Here is a 15,944-nt window from a genome sequence, read left to right as displayed (position 1 = left end):
TGTTCTATCATTTTTATGTAACACTTCAAACTAGGGAAACGTGTTCTATAAATTAAAAACTTGTGTTACATTTGTAATGTACCTATAAATTACTCCACCCCTGAATAATATTTTTAAATGGCACCAGTCATTCAATCTATCGTCATGGCAACTGTTTAATTACGCCGCTGAAAATTAGATACGGCGTCAACTGTGATCGCCTTTTCTTTAAAGATGGTCGAGTAAATTCATAAAAAGAATTCCGCCTATGCGTTCGGCGGTGCGCGACTAGCTCTCCAACCTCTCTCTCTCTCTCTTTCTCTCTCTTGGTTACAGCCAATCAGAGCGCGCGCCGGTCAAAACACGACCTGCGATTTGGAGGGAAAGGAATGTACTATGGAGGGAAAAATACCGTCGTCTCTTCCTCGGCTGAAACGTATTAGCTGGTTGCGCTGGTTGTTCCCTAGACACGCGGCAGTTAACTGTTGTCGACTCGTTGAACATCGCCATCCAGCGCTAACGGATAAGCGCGATCTTCAGATTTGAGAAGTTATTTTTTTTTCAAACGAGACTAATATTTTTTTGACAGTCTTCGCGAATTTGATAGATGAACCGTAGTTGTGTATTATCAGTTAGCAGTCGTCTAGAGATGAGAACAGTGGTCGACCGTCGACGGTCCGTTCCCGTAGTTAGGTAGTTGATTTTATTAGCTTCCGTACCAGCAGTTTTTTTTTAAAACGCGTTATTACAATTTTTTTTATTACTTGGTCGGCGTGATGTGATGTAGTTTCGTCCACGTATAGAATTATATCGTTATTGTGGGGACCAAAATAAACTAGTCAAATTAATTATTCCGTTTGGAAAACGTATATTTTTATATCCAAATCTTTTTTTAATTAATTTTTGTACCGCTAACTACATCGTCATGATTGCCGCTGTTATTGTGGTCATTGCCATATATTTCGCTATTAGGTAAGCTACGTCTTTTACTGCATTTTTCATTATTTGATGTACGTTTGTAATACCACCTATAGCCTTGTGTGTGTGTGTGTGTAATATGCGTATCGCCTACCGTACTGCGTTTTTGTAGGTCACCAATTTTTACCATTATTGTATTAAACCCCAAAATTTGTTATTTAAATACTTTAAATAATTTCGTGAATACAAGATCGGTTTCACGTTTTGCAAGAGAAGTTTGTTAAGTTATTTATATGTATTAATATTATAGCGGTTAAATTTTTAAAAAAGCGCGATTCCGGTTATTTATTTTATAAATTGAAAAAACTATTCAAGGCCAAGGCTTATATAAAAGGTTCAATGTTTCCTGGTTAAAGATAAAGTATGCTCTCCCGGCGGCGGTTTTTAAAATATTGCAATACGTTAAAGTTCTTGCGTTACCCAAAGCGTACTTGAAAATAAAACGTGTAAAATATGTACAATTTTTAAGTATAATCGGTTCCGGGCCCCAAAGAGATTTTTCATTAGCCAATATTTTGGACGTTTTCTGGAGGAATTTTGCAGAGCCTAAACCCTACGAATTTCGGTCGCGTTTGCTATTTGTGTCTGTTTCGTCTTTATAAGTTTGTAGGCTTACGACGAGGCAGGGGGCGGTAAATTGTAAATGGTACTATTACCAAAAACTTTAAATCTGTAAAAATAGGCTGTATAGAAGAAGGAATTGCGAAGAGTACGACATCATACACGATCTACCGGATTCAGAATCAGGCTTCAGGTAGGCATACAGAAATTTGTTTTTGCACAAAGAAAACCACACTTGCCAAAAACTCTTATGTGGCTTGGTAATGCTACAAATGTTAGCTCCTACTTAGAATAACAAATAAAGGATGTTAAACCCACGTTTAAAATGCAACGCTGAAATTCGGGACGACTTTTTCAAAAATTCGAATGGTTGTGGCGTTAGATAATTTTAAATTTAAGAAGCTACGTAAAAGGTCAAATGAACTAAAAAAAATTGCTTAAGATTCATCTCTTAGTTTTGTTTGAGTAGACAAGTTGCTAAAAGCTGCCACCACGGTACCTTCACCAGTCCTTTATTTGTTGAACTAAATCTCCTACAACAGCCGATTTTTTTTCATAAAAAAAAACTGCATTTTCCATAAAATAATCGGAGTATGGATGAACTCTTTTTTTTTTCCCAAGATTATAGAAAACTTTAAAAGCTCTTCCGCGCATTGAAGTGTGGCAAAAAGTGGAGGTTTTTATAGGTTTAGCTAGCGAGCCGTTGTGGGCTTTTGCATTTTGGCGAAACGAATGTGTACTTTCGCGGCAACTGAACGGTGAAGCACCTCCGCTCAATCCGAAATGTCCCGTCGCCCGCGGCGAGACTCTGCAAATTCGCGAAAATATCGGCTTCAAAATCTGGTTTATTTTAGAGTCCGTATACTAGCTTACCCTATATATGAATACCGGTAATTGCTGCCAAGATAAAGCGTTTTCTCAAATACGTGGAAGATTTTTATATATTTATTCTTTAACTGCGGGGCAACCATTGTGTGCGTTTTAAAAATATTTTTTTTTGTAAAACATTTCAACGGGTTGAGCTCTATAGCTGCCATGTTTGAGAACCCCCGAAGTGTTAGTTTGAATTAGCCTCTGGCTAGGAAAGACTGCAACAGTTCTTCCTCTTTGCTAGAACGAGTAAAAAGTAGAATTATATTGAGTTCAGGTGCACTGACGAAAAGCACGAACAACTTAATGAATAACAGCAGGCGGTAGGTGGATGTTTTATTGGGTTCCACCGAGAGCGGGGCCCGGACTCCAAGAAAGCCTTTTTTACTAGAGATAATTATACCTTTTCGGATAGATAATTGATGATAAAGGTCTTAACGCGGGACCTTAGCGGGCTTCATGGGCGCGGGCCCCGGGAGAGCTATTATAGTATTATTACTTGAGCCAATTTTAACTTTTCCAACGAGAAAACTGGGGATAAGTATAAACGCGGGCCCCAGTCAAACAATTCCGGCCCCGCGTGAACCTTTATTTACTAGATCAGCGGTTCCCAAAAGGTGTTCCGCGGAACCCTAGGGTTTCCGAGAATAGTTGATTTTATAAAATGTCTTTACGCTTGCCCAACTTGTTGAAATGTTGCCCTGGAATAGTTCAGCCAATGCCTAAGAATGAGTTCATAAACTCTTTAAGTGGGTGAGAAAACGGATCCACAGCTAAAGCGGGGAGGCAACATTTCAACAAGATGGCCAAAGTTATTTTATAGAAAGAACTATTCGCAGCGCGGAAATCTTTGTTTGCGTCAAGGGTCTTTTAAGATAAGTAAAAAAAATGTGTTTGGGTTCCGCCAGAATTAGGTGGATAATTTAGGGTTCCATAGCAAACAAAATTGGGAACCGCTGTACTAGATATAAAACTTATGTTTCGGTGATAAAGTTGGGGTAAGCGTATAAACGCGGACCCTACCCAGGGGCTGGCGGCCCGGGCCCCGAGCCTCCGGAATTTGTACTTGCTTTCCCTCGCCCTCTCGTCGACCCTGGCGGCAGGAGCATGCTACAAACCTTTTTCGAAGTGCTAAATTATACAGGCCCGAATTGGTTTGAAGGAGGTAGTTTCAAATATATCAATCGCTAAGTTGACAGTCCCGATATGTTAATGGTGGATAAGATTGCGAGATAAAAAATTATTTTAGCTTCTAGTTATTTTTAGATTACCTTCTATTTCGGAAGGCTGTTTTTTTCCTTATTAAAGTGTTTTTCCATATGGTTATATTTGTTGTTTACTCCGTTGCGATGTATCGCTCCTAAATTCGTATAGAATTCCCCCTTATATCGCTACGCCACTGATCTATTACGAGTGACGTATTGTAAGCCTTAATTATGAGACGTGTGTTTCGCTAAAATTCCTCGCGTCAAGACTACAAATTCACTACTTGTATCACTATTTTTGCTATCTTATTTCGCATATATATAAGAAATCTTAAAATTTAGTCCAGAATTAAGGTAAAACAGTAACACTGGTTATTCTACTAGAGCTTGTGGCGAAATAATTCAAAATGAAAGCCCACGACCTATTGGAGATTTGACTCCCCCTATTAAGAATAATCGGAACTTATTGAAAAAATTAAGCGAATATTTTGAAAAATGTCGTGTTATTTTAAACACTTCCTGATCACATTTCCTACGATGCTTAATTCTAATTTGAATATTATAATCAATCAAACCTATAATTACTACGTGAAATGTTTTTAATTAAGTACAAATTACTACATTTTAAAATCTATAAATTTAATATTTTAAAATTAATTTCCCGGTATTATTTTAGCGCACCGTCTTCCCTTGAACTTTCATTTTTCCTTTTATCCGCGGATTGCTTTATGAGGAAAGTGAAAACATTTATTTTAAATTACCGGCTAATCATTCTTAATTTACCTTTGGAATACCTCTATTCGAAAAATTTTAACTACAGAGAGGCTTCGTAAATTTATTTTTAACGCGGTCGAAAAACGCCAAAAGATTGTAAGCGACAAAATTTACAAAAAGTAGGAGTAAATTATAACCGTTCGTATTTTAACGAAACGCATTCAAAGATATTTTTGTCCCGAAGATAAAAAATGAAAAAAAGAATGCAACATTTTGTGTCTAAAAATCGACTACGAACCAACAAAGAAATGTTTAAAAATCTGGCTGATACTGGTTCTTTGTCAAAATCTGACATCCTCTCCCCGGGAATTTAGGAAGGGATTTTGGCCGGGGAACTTTCCACCTTGCTTTTTTTAAGGGGCCATGCCCCTTCGATTTCTAAGCCTAACCGCTTAAATCGAAGAGTCCAAAGAAGATCAGATATCAAACTGTTATTTCGTTTCTGAATGTAAATTGGAATATAGGACACACTATTTTAATATTTAAAATATGACTAAACCACACGTCGCGTTAACCTGGTTTTTATACCCTTGGGAGTTTTCAATCGTTAAGCTTTGCCATAACTGACTCCTTAAGTTGTCCGCCTCCATTGCGTACGTGACTTTCTCAATAGCTACCATCGCTATGGAGGCGTAATCCGTACCGTTGCTAAACGTTTGAATTGAAACGTCCCTGTAATGATAGCTTTTAGACATAGCGCGAGGTCTGGGAAAGACCGATAATTCTCCTCCGATTCCTTGACACCAAAACGTTGGGGACCCCTCATGGCTGTTATTATCAGTTCCACTCTCTTTGGAGTTTGGCAGTTTCAAAACCATCTTCTACAGCAGCTTCGCGTTTACCACTCCCTTTCGCGTCTCTCTAAATTTCCTAAGTTCAAGGTCGTTTGTATCTCGCTCGATTTCCACAATTTGAAAACGTTTAGGAGGCATCCGGTGTGTTGTTGTTTTGAATAATTTCTTACGCGCTCGTTGTGAAAAGAAGGCCACCTTGAATAAAATGCCGACAATGAATGCCTTAGGGTCGTTGTACGTTCCCTTAAGGCGCGAATTCTGTCGTTCCTCATTTAAAAATCAATGGGAGAAAATACCATGTCAGCGTCATACAATCCATTTCTTGGTTTTATCTTTGCTTCGGGTAAGCAAAAATCTATTATCAAACTATTATTCTGCGAAAATAGCGTTCCTAATGGCTAAATCCCATCGTAAGATTTATTTAGCCATACGACAAAATGTTGAATTTTAGTAGCATTTTCTAAAGGGCAGCTCATTTTGGTCAGAGGTGTCTCCGTCTATTGGCAGAGTTTTCAAAATTATCTGTAATAATTTTCTGATTGAGAGTACTGAGAGCAGCTGAATGGTTTTATGCCTTAGCTGACCAAAAAACCTATTAATACCAGACGCCACGACTGGTTTTCAACGTAACTAGCGCCATCCAGCCCTTGTTTCTTTAAAGGGAGTATGATTTCGTCCGCTATTTCGCGCCATGGCTTTTTTTACTTAACTAGTGCCAATATCAACTAGCTACTATTAACAGGGCCGCGCAGAGTCATTTAGGGCCCCGGGGCATATTATGTCATCACGGGCCCTTCTAATTGAAATTGGTTCCTTATTGTACCGGGCCCCGGGACCCCCCCCCCCACCCTTTGCACAGCCCTGTCCATTAAACCTGGTGGAATAAATGCGTCATTTGTTGATCTACCATAAATGTATCATGAATATATCTAGCTAGATATATTCATGATGTATAGCGTTTTCCATTTTTCTGCTCTCGAGCGCTCTAGATCGCTCTCATCAACATTTTATGTTCAATTTGCCGGCTCGGATTTGCTCCGATCAAGTTTCACGTGTTCCATTTCCCGCTCTGGGGTGCTCCGAGATTGCCCGAAACCGATCTGCCTCTTTCGAGATCGGAGCAAACTTTTGAGTGTTCCTTTTAGTATTTTTGGCAAACTGGCAAACCAAGACGCGAAAATTAAAATTAGTAGCAGACGAAAAACAACAAAGCTAATGTGATGTCCCATTAGCGGTTTTACTATGACGTCAGAGACAGATTCTTAGCGAATCTCGAGCAATCAAATGGTAAACGCTATTAGTTCATACTCCCTTTAAGCGCCTCTGAGAGATATCATGAAGCCTTGTCAGAGCTAGAGTTGTTATTCTTCTATATTTTCCGTGAGGGAATTTTTTATAAATTAAGAAAATATTATTTATCTACTTACGTCGTTAGTTCTCATGGTTAATTTATTATTTTCACTTGTAGCGCAGGAAATATGTAAACGGGTATTACAAGTTAGTCTTACACTAAGGAAAATGCCTCCAGTATGGGATAATAACGCATTATGATTGTTCATTTACTGCTGACATTGTTATTTGGCGTTTACTTATTATTATTAAGCAATTTCGTAATATTAGAAATACTGCTAATGATTCTTTTGTAATCTTCGATGTAAACCATTTCAAATCTTGGAGTATGTCATTAGTATCCCTTAAAGCCTTTGAGTTTAGCCGAATATATTTTTATTTTTTTGAATAATAATTATCTAAAATGCTTTTGTAATTAAATTATTGTTATAGAGCAGATTATGACCATTTAATTTAAATTAAGAAATTAACTTTCTTTAAGCCCAATAATAATAAAAATAATTCTAGGCTGAAAGGAGGTGAGAGGGTTGGTTGAAAATGGAAATTTGGTTAATTTTTGTACTGTTTTTTTATTTTTTTTTAATTTGGGTAAACTCATTGTGTAATGTTTAGTTATTAAAAATGTGGATTAACTTAAAATATCATTTCATTTCATGACTGTTTTATTATATTTTATTTAGAAATGCCGTGATTGAGCTTTTCCAAAATTTGCAAAACTTCTGTTATAAATGGGAACAATATTTCAATCTGAAATTGTTTTCTGACTACGCACCAGCCCCAACTTTGTCTGGTCTCCCAAGAAAATTACAATTTAGAGACAGCGCTGACAACATGACGGTTGAAGAGAGAAACTTGAAGAATGATAAATGGTCAGCCCGAAGAAGCTCATCTGAAATTTTGAATAATCGTCGGCAAAGAAACATCATCAGTGATGGAAATATTCTTCGTAATCCCTTCGAAACAAAGAGCCGCTTTAGACTACCCACTCTTTTGGTGAGTAACTTAAATGTTTGCGCAGAAGTTTATAATTATAAACACAGTTGGTTATCTATCAATTTACAATCTCTTCTCAATGTGCTACTTTCATAGATTAAGCTTGGTTACCTTAGATTTACTTATGTTTCAGTGGTTACTGAGACTAAATATATTGCTTAATTTACTATCAATATCACAGTTTGAATACATCCATACCTACATGGGTCTTACCTAAATATCTTGGGCTATTTCCACAGCCTCCATAAATTTTCTTCGATGTGACATAACGTTTCAAATTACGCGTCCCAAACTTTTGAAAAATCTACACTCTGTCTAACTTTTAACCTATATCATAAACAAATAACGTAAATACAATAACGAGTGTTACGGAGTGTATCTTTGACAATTTGTTTGCCCATTTATGCTCTTTTATCTTATCTGGCCTATATTTTATTTGTGGATCATGGCTTCTTTGAACAATTCTTTCAGACAAAATACCTTGAATATTAAAATGTTCTAGTATTTTCAGGGTAGTTTGTTATTAACCCCATTCTTTTCCTCTAAAATTGATTGTTTGCCTGCAAGTTATTACAAAACTACTTTAATGATAGGATGTTAATTTCAAAGGCGCAACACCCACCAAAAGCTAGGGGTGTCCATCAAGTTGCTATATTTATGACTAAAAAAGTTTTGTGAGGGGTATACATTGGACTCTAGGTGGTGTCGGTACACCCTGTACACCCCTGTTGTTGTGCGTCTGGTTAATTTTATAAAGAAAATAATAGGTTTTTACATTTATCAACTTGTTTCATCATAGTGGTAGTGTAAAATTACTTACGACAATCTTTCATAGTAAATAGCTACTGTTATTGATATTTTTTAAGTTTCAATCTCTTTATTACCATTCAATTATTTATGTAAAAAGTTATTAACATAAAATTGTTAGTTTCAGTAATTCTTCAACTATGCTTTATTTGAATATCTTTGTGTGATTCTGTTAATATCACTCTATCATTTGACATTATTATCTATTTTTATTCACAAAGTCAAGGTTTCAGTGATATGCCAGGTTTCTAAGGGTCTACATTTTTTACATAGTCTAGCCAATTATCGCAGATCCAATTTAATTATCTCCCAAAATGTTATTAGACAGATTAAGAAAAACGTTTATTATTTCATAAATATGTAGTTCAAACTTGCCAAAGCCTAGACTTTTTTGTTTAACATGTCAGATAATCTCTAATGACAAAGCAACTATGCAAATGCATTTTAAATATACCACTCTAGCAATTGATGAAAAACCTTGAAGGTTTGTTTTTGTTACTCAATCAGTATAACTTTACAAATTACAAATTAATATTTTAAATATTCATACTGCATAGGATATTATTTAACAGATTTAAACTTAAGTAAATAAATAACTTAAATTACTCAAAATAAATTTTATGGAGCTATTATTTTTGGGATAGTTGGCAGTATTTTAATATTGAGGTGGTATTTCATTATAATTTTATACCATAATTTGATATTTTTTGTTCTATGAGTGGGTTTTGGTTATGGACCATATTATCCTCTTTATAATGCACCGGATATTTTCCTAAGTTGTAGATGTGGTTTGTCATTTTTCTTTTTCCATAGCTAGAGAAAAGTTATTAATAGACATTTTATATTTTCCTCTCTTTCCTGCCTCAGCCCCAGTGGGATAGGATTGCCACCTTCAAAGTCTCCCCTTCAATTCCAGACATGAAACCCCAAAGGCCTTCTATGGGGGCTTGTTGCCCTACATGCGTTCCCACTAGCAAAGTGAGTTACATTTACTTAAGTATTACTATTAATTTTATGTTGACTAGATTGCCATTTCCAACCTATATGATTATGTTTGTACTATACATAATTTTCACTATAATAATTCCATACACCATTTATGTATTACAGCTTTCTTATATTGATGATCCAGCTTCCTCATTAGGCATTAGTAACATTTTAAGGGTCCCAAGTCAAAATAGGTATAATTTTCACGGATAAATTGTAATACGCTAAATGTATGATTATAATGTGTAATTTTTTAAAATTGCAGTGAATGCAGCGTTCTCAAACGAACCTTCTATCATATAGCTTTCATATTTAAAAAAACTATTTACTACGCATATCCCGATGTTTCTTCTAAAGTATTACGAAGTGGGAGGTATTAATAACCTTAATGATTGTGAGTAAGAGTTTTTATGTAATTAAGCCATTTTCTCTTGTTTAGAGTTTTGGAAGCTATAGATATGGCAGTGCAAGATGAAATTAAAGGTTAATATTAGTTTATTAACCCTGGCACACGACCTCGTTCTCTAATCTAACAAAATTATTTATAATTATTAGAGGCAGGTCTAGATCCTCAAACAGTAGAGCCGGAAATCTATGAAGCTTTAAAAAAGAAACATAACAACAAAGCCCTTGAAGCAATGTTACGGATGAGATCTTGCATGTCTTCGGCTTTGTTAAAGTAAGTTTTTTTTAATTTTTTCATTCTCAATTTAAAGTATTTTTGGTTGAATATACTTTTTTTCCCCCAAAGACTCGCTCGCTGGGTTTTATACAAACTTCTCGGGCGAATGTTAACTGGAATTCAAGTTCACAAAGGTCATATTGAGACTCTGAAGAAAGTTAGCCAGAGACGGCTTCCAATTATCTATTTGCCCCTTCATCGGAGCCATTTAGATTACATTCTCGTCACATTTATACTCTACATTCACGATTTGCAGGCTCCCCTTATTGCTGCTGGGGATAATTTGCTTATTCCATTTTTTGGGTAAGTGGTTAATGATGTTGGTTGTACGTTTTTAAATATTATGGTTCATGAATTCGGTTTTAATTATTTAGCGCCCTGATGAGAGGATTAGGCGCCTTTTTCATCAAAAGAAAGATGGACACTAAAAGAGGCAAAAAAGATTACGTCTACAGAGCCATTTTGCAAACTGTAAGTACACTACAAAATATATTTAAACTTTGAAGTAGTAATATCGATGTTGTTGTTACAGTATATGCAAGAAAGTCTGAAAGCTGGTCATAGTTTAGAGTTCTTCATCGAAGGTGGACGGTCAAGAACTGGAAAAGCTTGCATGCCTAAAGCTGGGCTGCTTTCGGTTGTTGTGGATTCCATTTTAGAAGGCGTTGTTGAAGATGCGTATATAGTTCCTGTTGGCATTAGCTATGAGAAAATATTGGAAGGAAATTTTGTCACTGAGCAACTAGGAAAACCCAAAGTGGCTGAGAACTTCACTACAGCTGTTCGGGCTATTTGGAGTACTCTGCATTCAAATTTTGGCAATGTCAGAGTTGATTTCTGTCAACCTTTTTCCCTCAAAGTAAGTTTAAATTTCTTCTTTTCTATAGGTATAGGCTGCAGTCTATATTATAGCTCTTAAGAGATAAGTATTAGTCTGGATCATAAAATAAAGTAGGTACTTTGTGAGCTCATCATGGGTGTGAATGGAAAAATTACAGAGATAGGAAATTTACTTATTTAAAACCATAGTTTCCTGATATAAAAGCTTAAAAAACAGTCTCAATGATTTATTTATTGCTGAGAGACACTTCAAGCTTTGGCTTGAGACCGGATGGTCAAAGGCAGGCCAAGGATTTTATCCCTGGGCCTTCTAAGAATAGAGCAGTTAAGTTGCTCTCGCTCTCTAACAATTGTAACAATTCAGGGTGGCTACGGGCCTACTTTTAGGTCACTGCCAGCTTAATAGACATCTGCATCTGATTGGCATCAGTGAGAGTTCTATGTGCAGGGCATGCCTTGCAGAGGAGGGAACTTCCTTTCATGTCCTTTGTGTCTGTGATTTTTATGCTGCCCAAAGGTTTGACCATCTTGTTATGCATAGGTTGGAAACGAGCGACCTTTCCAGCATCTTGGCGAAGCAAATTTTGTGCTTAGTTTCGAAGACTGGGCTTTTCCATGTTTAGAAGGCTAGGGCTGCACAATGGACCTCTGGTCGAAGTGCTAGGTTGGGCTTGACCAAACCACCCAACTTGTATAATAATAATAATAATAATATTTATCACAAGGGATGCAGCAATATATCGGTTTATTTTTCTAATATCGGGATTGGCCAATATCAGCTCTGATACCGGTATTAGAAAAATATTTTCAGAAAAACATTTAAAAATAGGAAAATTCTCGATGAACTAATTAATGATATTTTATTTGATTGGCCACGCCATGGACGCCAGACTTCAGAAGCTAGATCATACCTTTTTTTAAAGTGTTACGAGTTTAAATAAATAAAATCAACGATATTGGATTTGTGATAGAAAATGTATCACATGAAATGAAAAAAAAAAATATTTGAATATGCTCTTGCAAACTTTTTTCATTAAAAATTAGAATAAAATGGTATGACAGTTTACTGAACCGTCTTTTACAATGATTTTATTATATACATTACTGTTATGATAGATAACTTTGTTTATATTGGCTGATATTATCGGCCACGAATAGCCGATATATTGGTTGTACCCATATCGGTGCATCCCTATTGATCGCCACACTTTATTCTTGCAAAATGCATTTAGAAGATGTAGGTTTAAAGAAAGTTAAATTAACCATGAACTCTTCTCTCTAACATGATGTAATTTAATTCTGGTATAATATTTGAACCTTTTTTTGTTTTTTCGTTCAATAGGAATTCCTTCAGACAGCTAAAAGAAGGCATTCAGTGGTGACTCCCCCTCCCAAACTGTTCACTTGTGAAAATAATGGTGTGAAACCTACAGCTAGAAGGAAATCAAGCACATCTTCTCTTTATGGATTGGATATTGTACGAGATGACAATAGAGAAGTTATCAAGGACCTATCATATCATGTAGTTCACGGTAGCTGTTTTTTTTAAACATGTATACTTTTTCACGATAGTGTCTAAGGTGTATTTTCCATTTTAGATGCTTCGAACTCTACAGCACTTATGAGCACTAATCTGTTGGCATTCTTATTTCTAACAAAGTTCCGCAAAGGTGGCACTGTACATCAATTAGCTGAAGAACTAGATTGGCTTAAATCTGAGCTATCTTCTCGAAGAAGAGACGTTGGTTTCAGTGGAGAAAGTGTTGACGTTGTTAAACATTCGTGTGCCTTGTTAGGAAAGGATTTAATTGCTACGGAAAAAGTGGAGCTCGAATGGTCTTCCATCGATGTGGAGGAAAGTAAAACCAAAAAACTAACATATTATCGGCCGGTAATTAGACTTCCCGCAGTGCTTGAGTTGCAATACTATGCAAATTCGGCCATTCAGCCATTCCTAATTGACAGTGTTGTTGGTGAGTTGGATTTTTTTTCCAAATTTCAAATTATTTTGAACTAATATCAGTTTTTATTTAAAGCTAATGCTATTTTGTCGGAGCTAGACGAAGTTTTAGAGCCTTTCAGGGGTTGTGCCAGTCAATTCCAGCTGTCCTTCAATTCTGTTATTGAAAAATCGCTCATTTTGTGTGATATTCTGCAATATGAATTTGTATTTACTCCGGTATGTAGTGTTGCATTATAGTGTCCTTTCTTAAGAATCTTTATTTTTGCCTTTTAATAACATATTTTATATTATTAGGCTTGTATGAATCTTTCATCTGTGATAGCCGAAGCAGTTGGTCGTTTGATTGGCGAAGAATTGTTATCAGTTGTTGGGGTAAATTTTTTTTAAATTTAAGTTTTTATTTCAAGCTAACTTTTCTTTAATTAAAAGAACAATGCGTGTGATAATACTCGAAGATCATGGTCGAATCGAATGGCTGGAGTCACTGATTGGGCTGACTCCGAAGAAGATGAAGAAGACGGATTGATGAAGCCCAAAGATCAAACTTTAAAAGTAAGCTGTACATTTAACAATTGTATAGATTTTAATTTAATTTATATTCTAATTTATATTTGTCTTTTTAGGTAAATTTAGCGGAAGAAAGTTTGAAGAAACTGGAATTTCTTCGATGCATTTTAAGTCCATTAATCGAAACTTATTGGGTTGCGGCGTGTTCCCTAGTCAAATTGGTAAACATTGAAAAAGAAGGTACGTTATCTATATTGTCGATTTTGAAATTGCTTCTTGCGTTTTTAGATGAGTATTTTTTAAGTCTTAAAAGAGCCCAAATTTTCCAGGTTAAACATTCACCACATTAAGTCTCTTAATATTAATAAACAAGTATAGGATTTCGTTTTATAATATTCTCTAAATAATATATAAAAATTACTAATTAGTCCATTATTATCAGACTAACATAAAGCTTAACCTTTTTTGAACACATACAGTTCATTGACTTTTTAAAGGTCTAATGATTATATCATCGGGAAGTTTTTCTCAGAAATATTAGTGACGTTTAAAGTAACTGTAATCAGTACTCGTTTTGTCTTATCTTGGATCGAAAGACATTCTCTCCCTTGATTTTAATTGGCAAAATATATAATGCCCTCTCCTAACCTGGTTTTATTCAGCAGTGCTCGTGGCCTTGTCTTTAGTTGTCATTCGGAATTTCTTGCTTTGATAAAAAATATATCATGCGATTTAGATTTTGAAAACAGATTTGCATATTTCGCGATTTGGAACTTACATAATCTAACAATTGATAAGACTCATCTTAAATCTAATTCATGAGAGGGGTCGATATCCTTTCTAGTATTTCTTAAAAAAATTTAATATATTAAAGTACTTAAAATTATATTTTGCAGAAAGTTTATTTTTCCGGGAAATCCACAAAACTGCAGAAGAAAGATTGCACAAGGGCCTTTTAGTATATGGTAAAAAAAAAAATATTTTATTTTAGTCTTAAGTATAGTTTTTAACAAGCTTTTACCTTCTATTGGGGTTGATAAATAGAGGAAAGCTTCGCAGTTGAACCTTTAAAGAACTCATTAAAGCTTTTTGAATCTTGGGATGTATTGGAAAGTCACGTACAAAATTCCGTTCGTCTTTTATATCTGCAATCGTGTTTTAACAGTGAAGAGAGTTTGAAAGAAGTTATCACCAGGATCCAAAAATTCCGAAAGTAAATTAAGAAAAAACATTCAAAGGAATAGTCCTTTTTTTATCTTGGATCTGTGACCCAATTCATTGTTTTTCTCTCTCTCTCCTGATATTCGTACACAATACTACATTTTCCGTCCTTGTGGTTAAATCGCAAAAACAAATCATGACGAAAGAGACTATATACTTTTAAATAATCGTGCCTTATTTAATTTAAGTGCCAGTTTAAAACCGTTTTAGCTTTTCCTTAATTAAGTTAGGTTTTTGTGTTTTGTTTTTACAAGAAAAAATTATCACAGCAAATGCATTTTTGGTGCTGAACATTTTTCCACCTTGAAAAAAATTTCATTTTCTTTGTATTTTGTTTACCTGAATTTTTCGATATTTATGAAAAAATAATTTCTTATGCTCATTCACTCATGATGAGAGATGTTGATAGCTATAGTACAACTGAGTCTATAATGTCGTTACGGACTAGTTGGGAAATTATATATTTTCTACTCACTACAGGCTAAGTGTTTACATCTTATTTTAGTACAAAAAATATTGAGATAAAAAATTGTATGTTTTTTGTGGATTATATTCCATGGAAGTCAGTATGGATATAATTATTAAAGTTCCAGCATAAATGCTCAATTGTGTAAATATTTAATGTAGTTAAATGATGTGATATAAAAAATGTTTAGTTAAATAATTTGGGTTTTTTTCTTTAACGTCTGTGTAGTAGCACAATATTTATTTTCAAGCGTCATGTTATACAGGGTGTTAACTAAAAACCGATGCAGAGCCAATTACTCAAAATGTGTTTTATTTAAGAATTTGAAATTTGCAGGTTACATAGAGATGCAGGGGGGCAAATGACCTTGAACCAGGTCTTCAAGGTCATTAAATTTTATCTCGAGAACCGTTAGAATTAGAAGAATGGTTCCAATTAGAAATGTGTTCTACGTTTAATTTTAAGTCTAAACAGCTTTGACCCGATCTAATTTGACTAATAGGAAGCCGAGAAATGTTAGACCAAAAACCATAAGGTCGTGTGTGGTATTCTTATCAAGACACGACATTTAAGGGCTTAAAAATCAAAAACTACCAGATCTAATGGATCAAAATTGTCGTGACCCTCAAAACTGAGTGGGGGAGTTCGTAATTTCATAACTTATGACCTTGAAACATTGATTAGGATTAGGAGAATGGTTCCAATTACCCGAGGTAAATAAACTAATAAAACTCCAAAATAAACGTTAATAAATTGAGTTAAGACGTACCAAGTATTTTTATTAACTTTTTTAGTTTAAATGTTTTAAACACAAAAGAAACTAAATAAGTAATTGAAATAAATAAGCAACTAATACACGAGCGCAAGCATGTGTAGTAGCCAATGGAGGTATTTTTTCCTTGAAACATGTGTTCCTTGTCAGTATATCATTGTGGACACAGCAGTTAATACAACAACTTTTATTTCA

The 15,944-nt window shown here is 35.0% G+C and overlaps 1 protein-coding gene across 4 annotated transcripts in view; it reads left to right on the top strand.

Moving 5' to 3' along the window:
• mino (glycerol-3-phosphate acyltransferase mino) overlaps positions 1 to 15,175 on the top strand; it is a 37,455-nt gene extending 22,280 nt beyond the window's left edge. Inside the window, exons 1-19 of one of the 4 annotated variants that reach the window (XM_090173965.1) lie at positions 420 to 951; positions 1,640 to 1,711; positions 7,192 to 7,504; positions 9,179 to 9,289; positions 9,422 to 9,492; positions 9,564 to 9,671; positions 9,738 to 9,781; positions 9,854 to 9,977; positions 10,050 to 10,283; positions 10,355 to 10,451; positions 10,513 to 10,839; positions 12,163 to 12,352; positions 12,419 to 12,793; positions 12,857 to 12,999; positions 13,078 to 13,155; positions 13,213 to 13,335; positions 13,407 to 13,530; positions 14,187 to 14,255; positions 14,335 to 15,175. In XM_090173965.1, coding sequence (XP_090030091.1) covers positions 905 to 951; positions 1,640 to 1,711; positions 7,192 to 7,504; positions 9,179 to 9,289; positions 9,422 to 9,492; positions 9,564 to 9,671; positions 9,738 to 9,781; positions 9,854 to 9,977; positions 10,050 to 10,283; positions 10,355 to 10,451; positions 10,513 to 10,839; positions 12,163 to 12,352; positions 12,419 to 12,793; positions 12,857 to 12,999; positions 13,078 to 13,155; positions 13,213 to 13,335; positions 13,407 to 13,530; positions 14,187 to 14,255; positions 14,335 to 14,507 — 2,823 coding nt within the window. In that variant the 5' untranslated portion in view covers positions 420 to 904 and the 3' untranslated portion in view covers positions 14,508 to 15,175. Of the gene's footprint in view, positions 1 to 419; positions 952 to 1,639; positions 1,712 to 6,497; positions 6,542 to 7,191; positions 7,505 to 9,178; positions 9,290 to 9,421; positions 9,493 to 9,563; positions 9,672 to 9,737; positions 9,782 to 9,853; positions 9,978 to 10,049; positions 10,284 to 10,354; positions 10,452 to 10,512; positions 10,840 to 12,162; positions 12,353 to 12,418; positions 12,794 to 12,856; positions 13,000 to 13,077; positions 13,156 to 13,212; positions 13,336 to 13,406; positions 13,531 to 14,186; positions 14,256 to 14,334 lie in introns of those variants that run through there. The other 3 variants (XM_090173966.1, XM_090173967.1, XM_090173968.1) reach the window with 3 other exon arrangements.
• Positions 15,176 to 15,944: the final 769 nt, after the last annotated feature.

The sequence above is a fragment of the Leiobunum rupestre genome, chromosome 4 (assembly GCF_980474605.1).
Source record: "Leiobunum rupestre chromosome 4, qqLeiRupe1.1.hap1, whole genome shotgun sequence".
In the NCBI taxonomy this organism is placed as follows: Eukaryota; Metazoa; Arthropoda; class Arachnida; order Opiliones; family Sclerosomatidae; genus Leiobunum; species Leiobunum rupestre.
The sequence above is the reverse complement of the archived record's forward strand: the minus strand, read 5'-3'. Positions and strand labels throughout refer to the sequence as shown.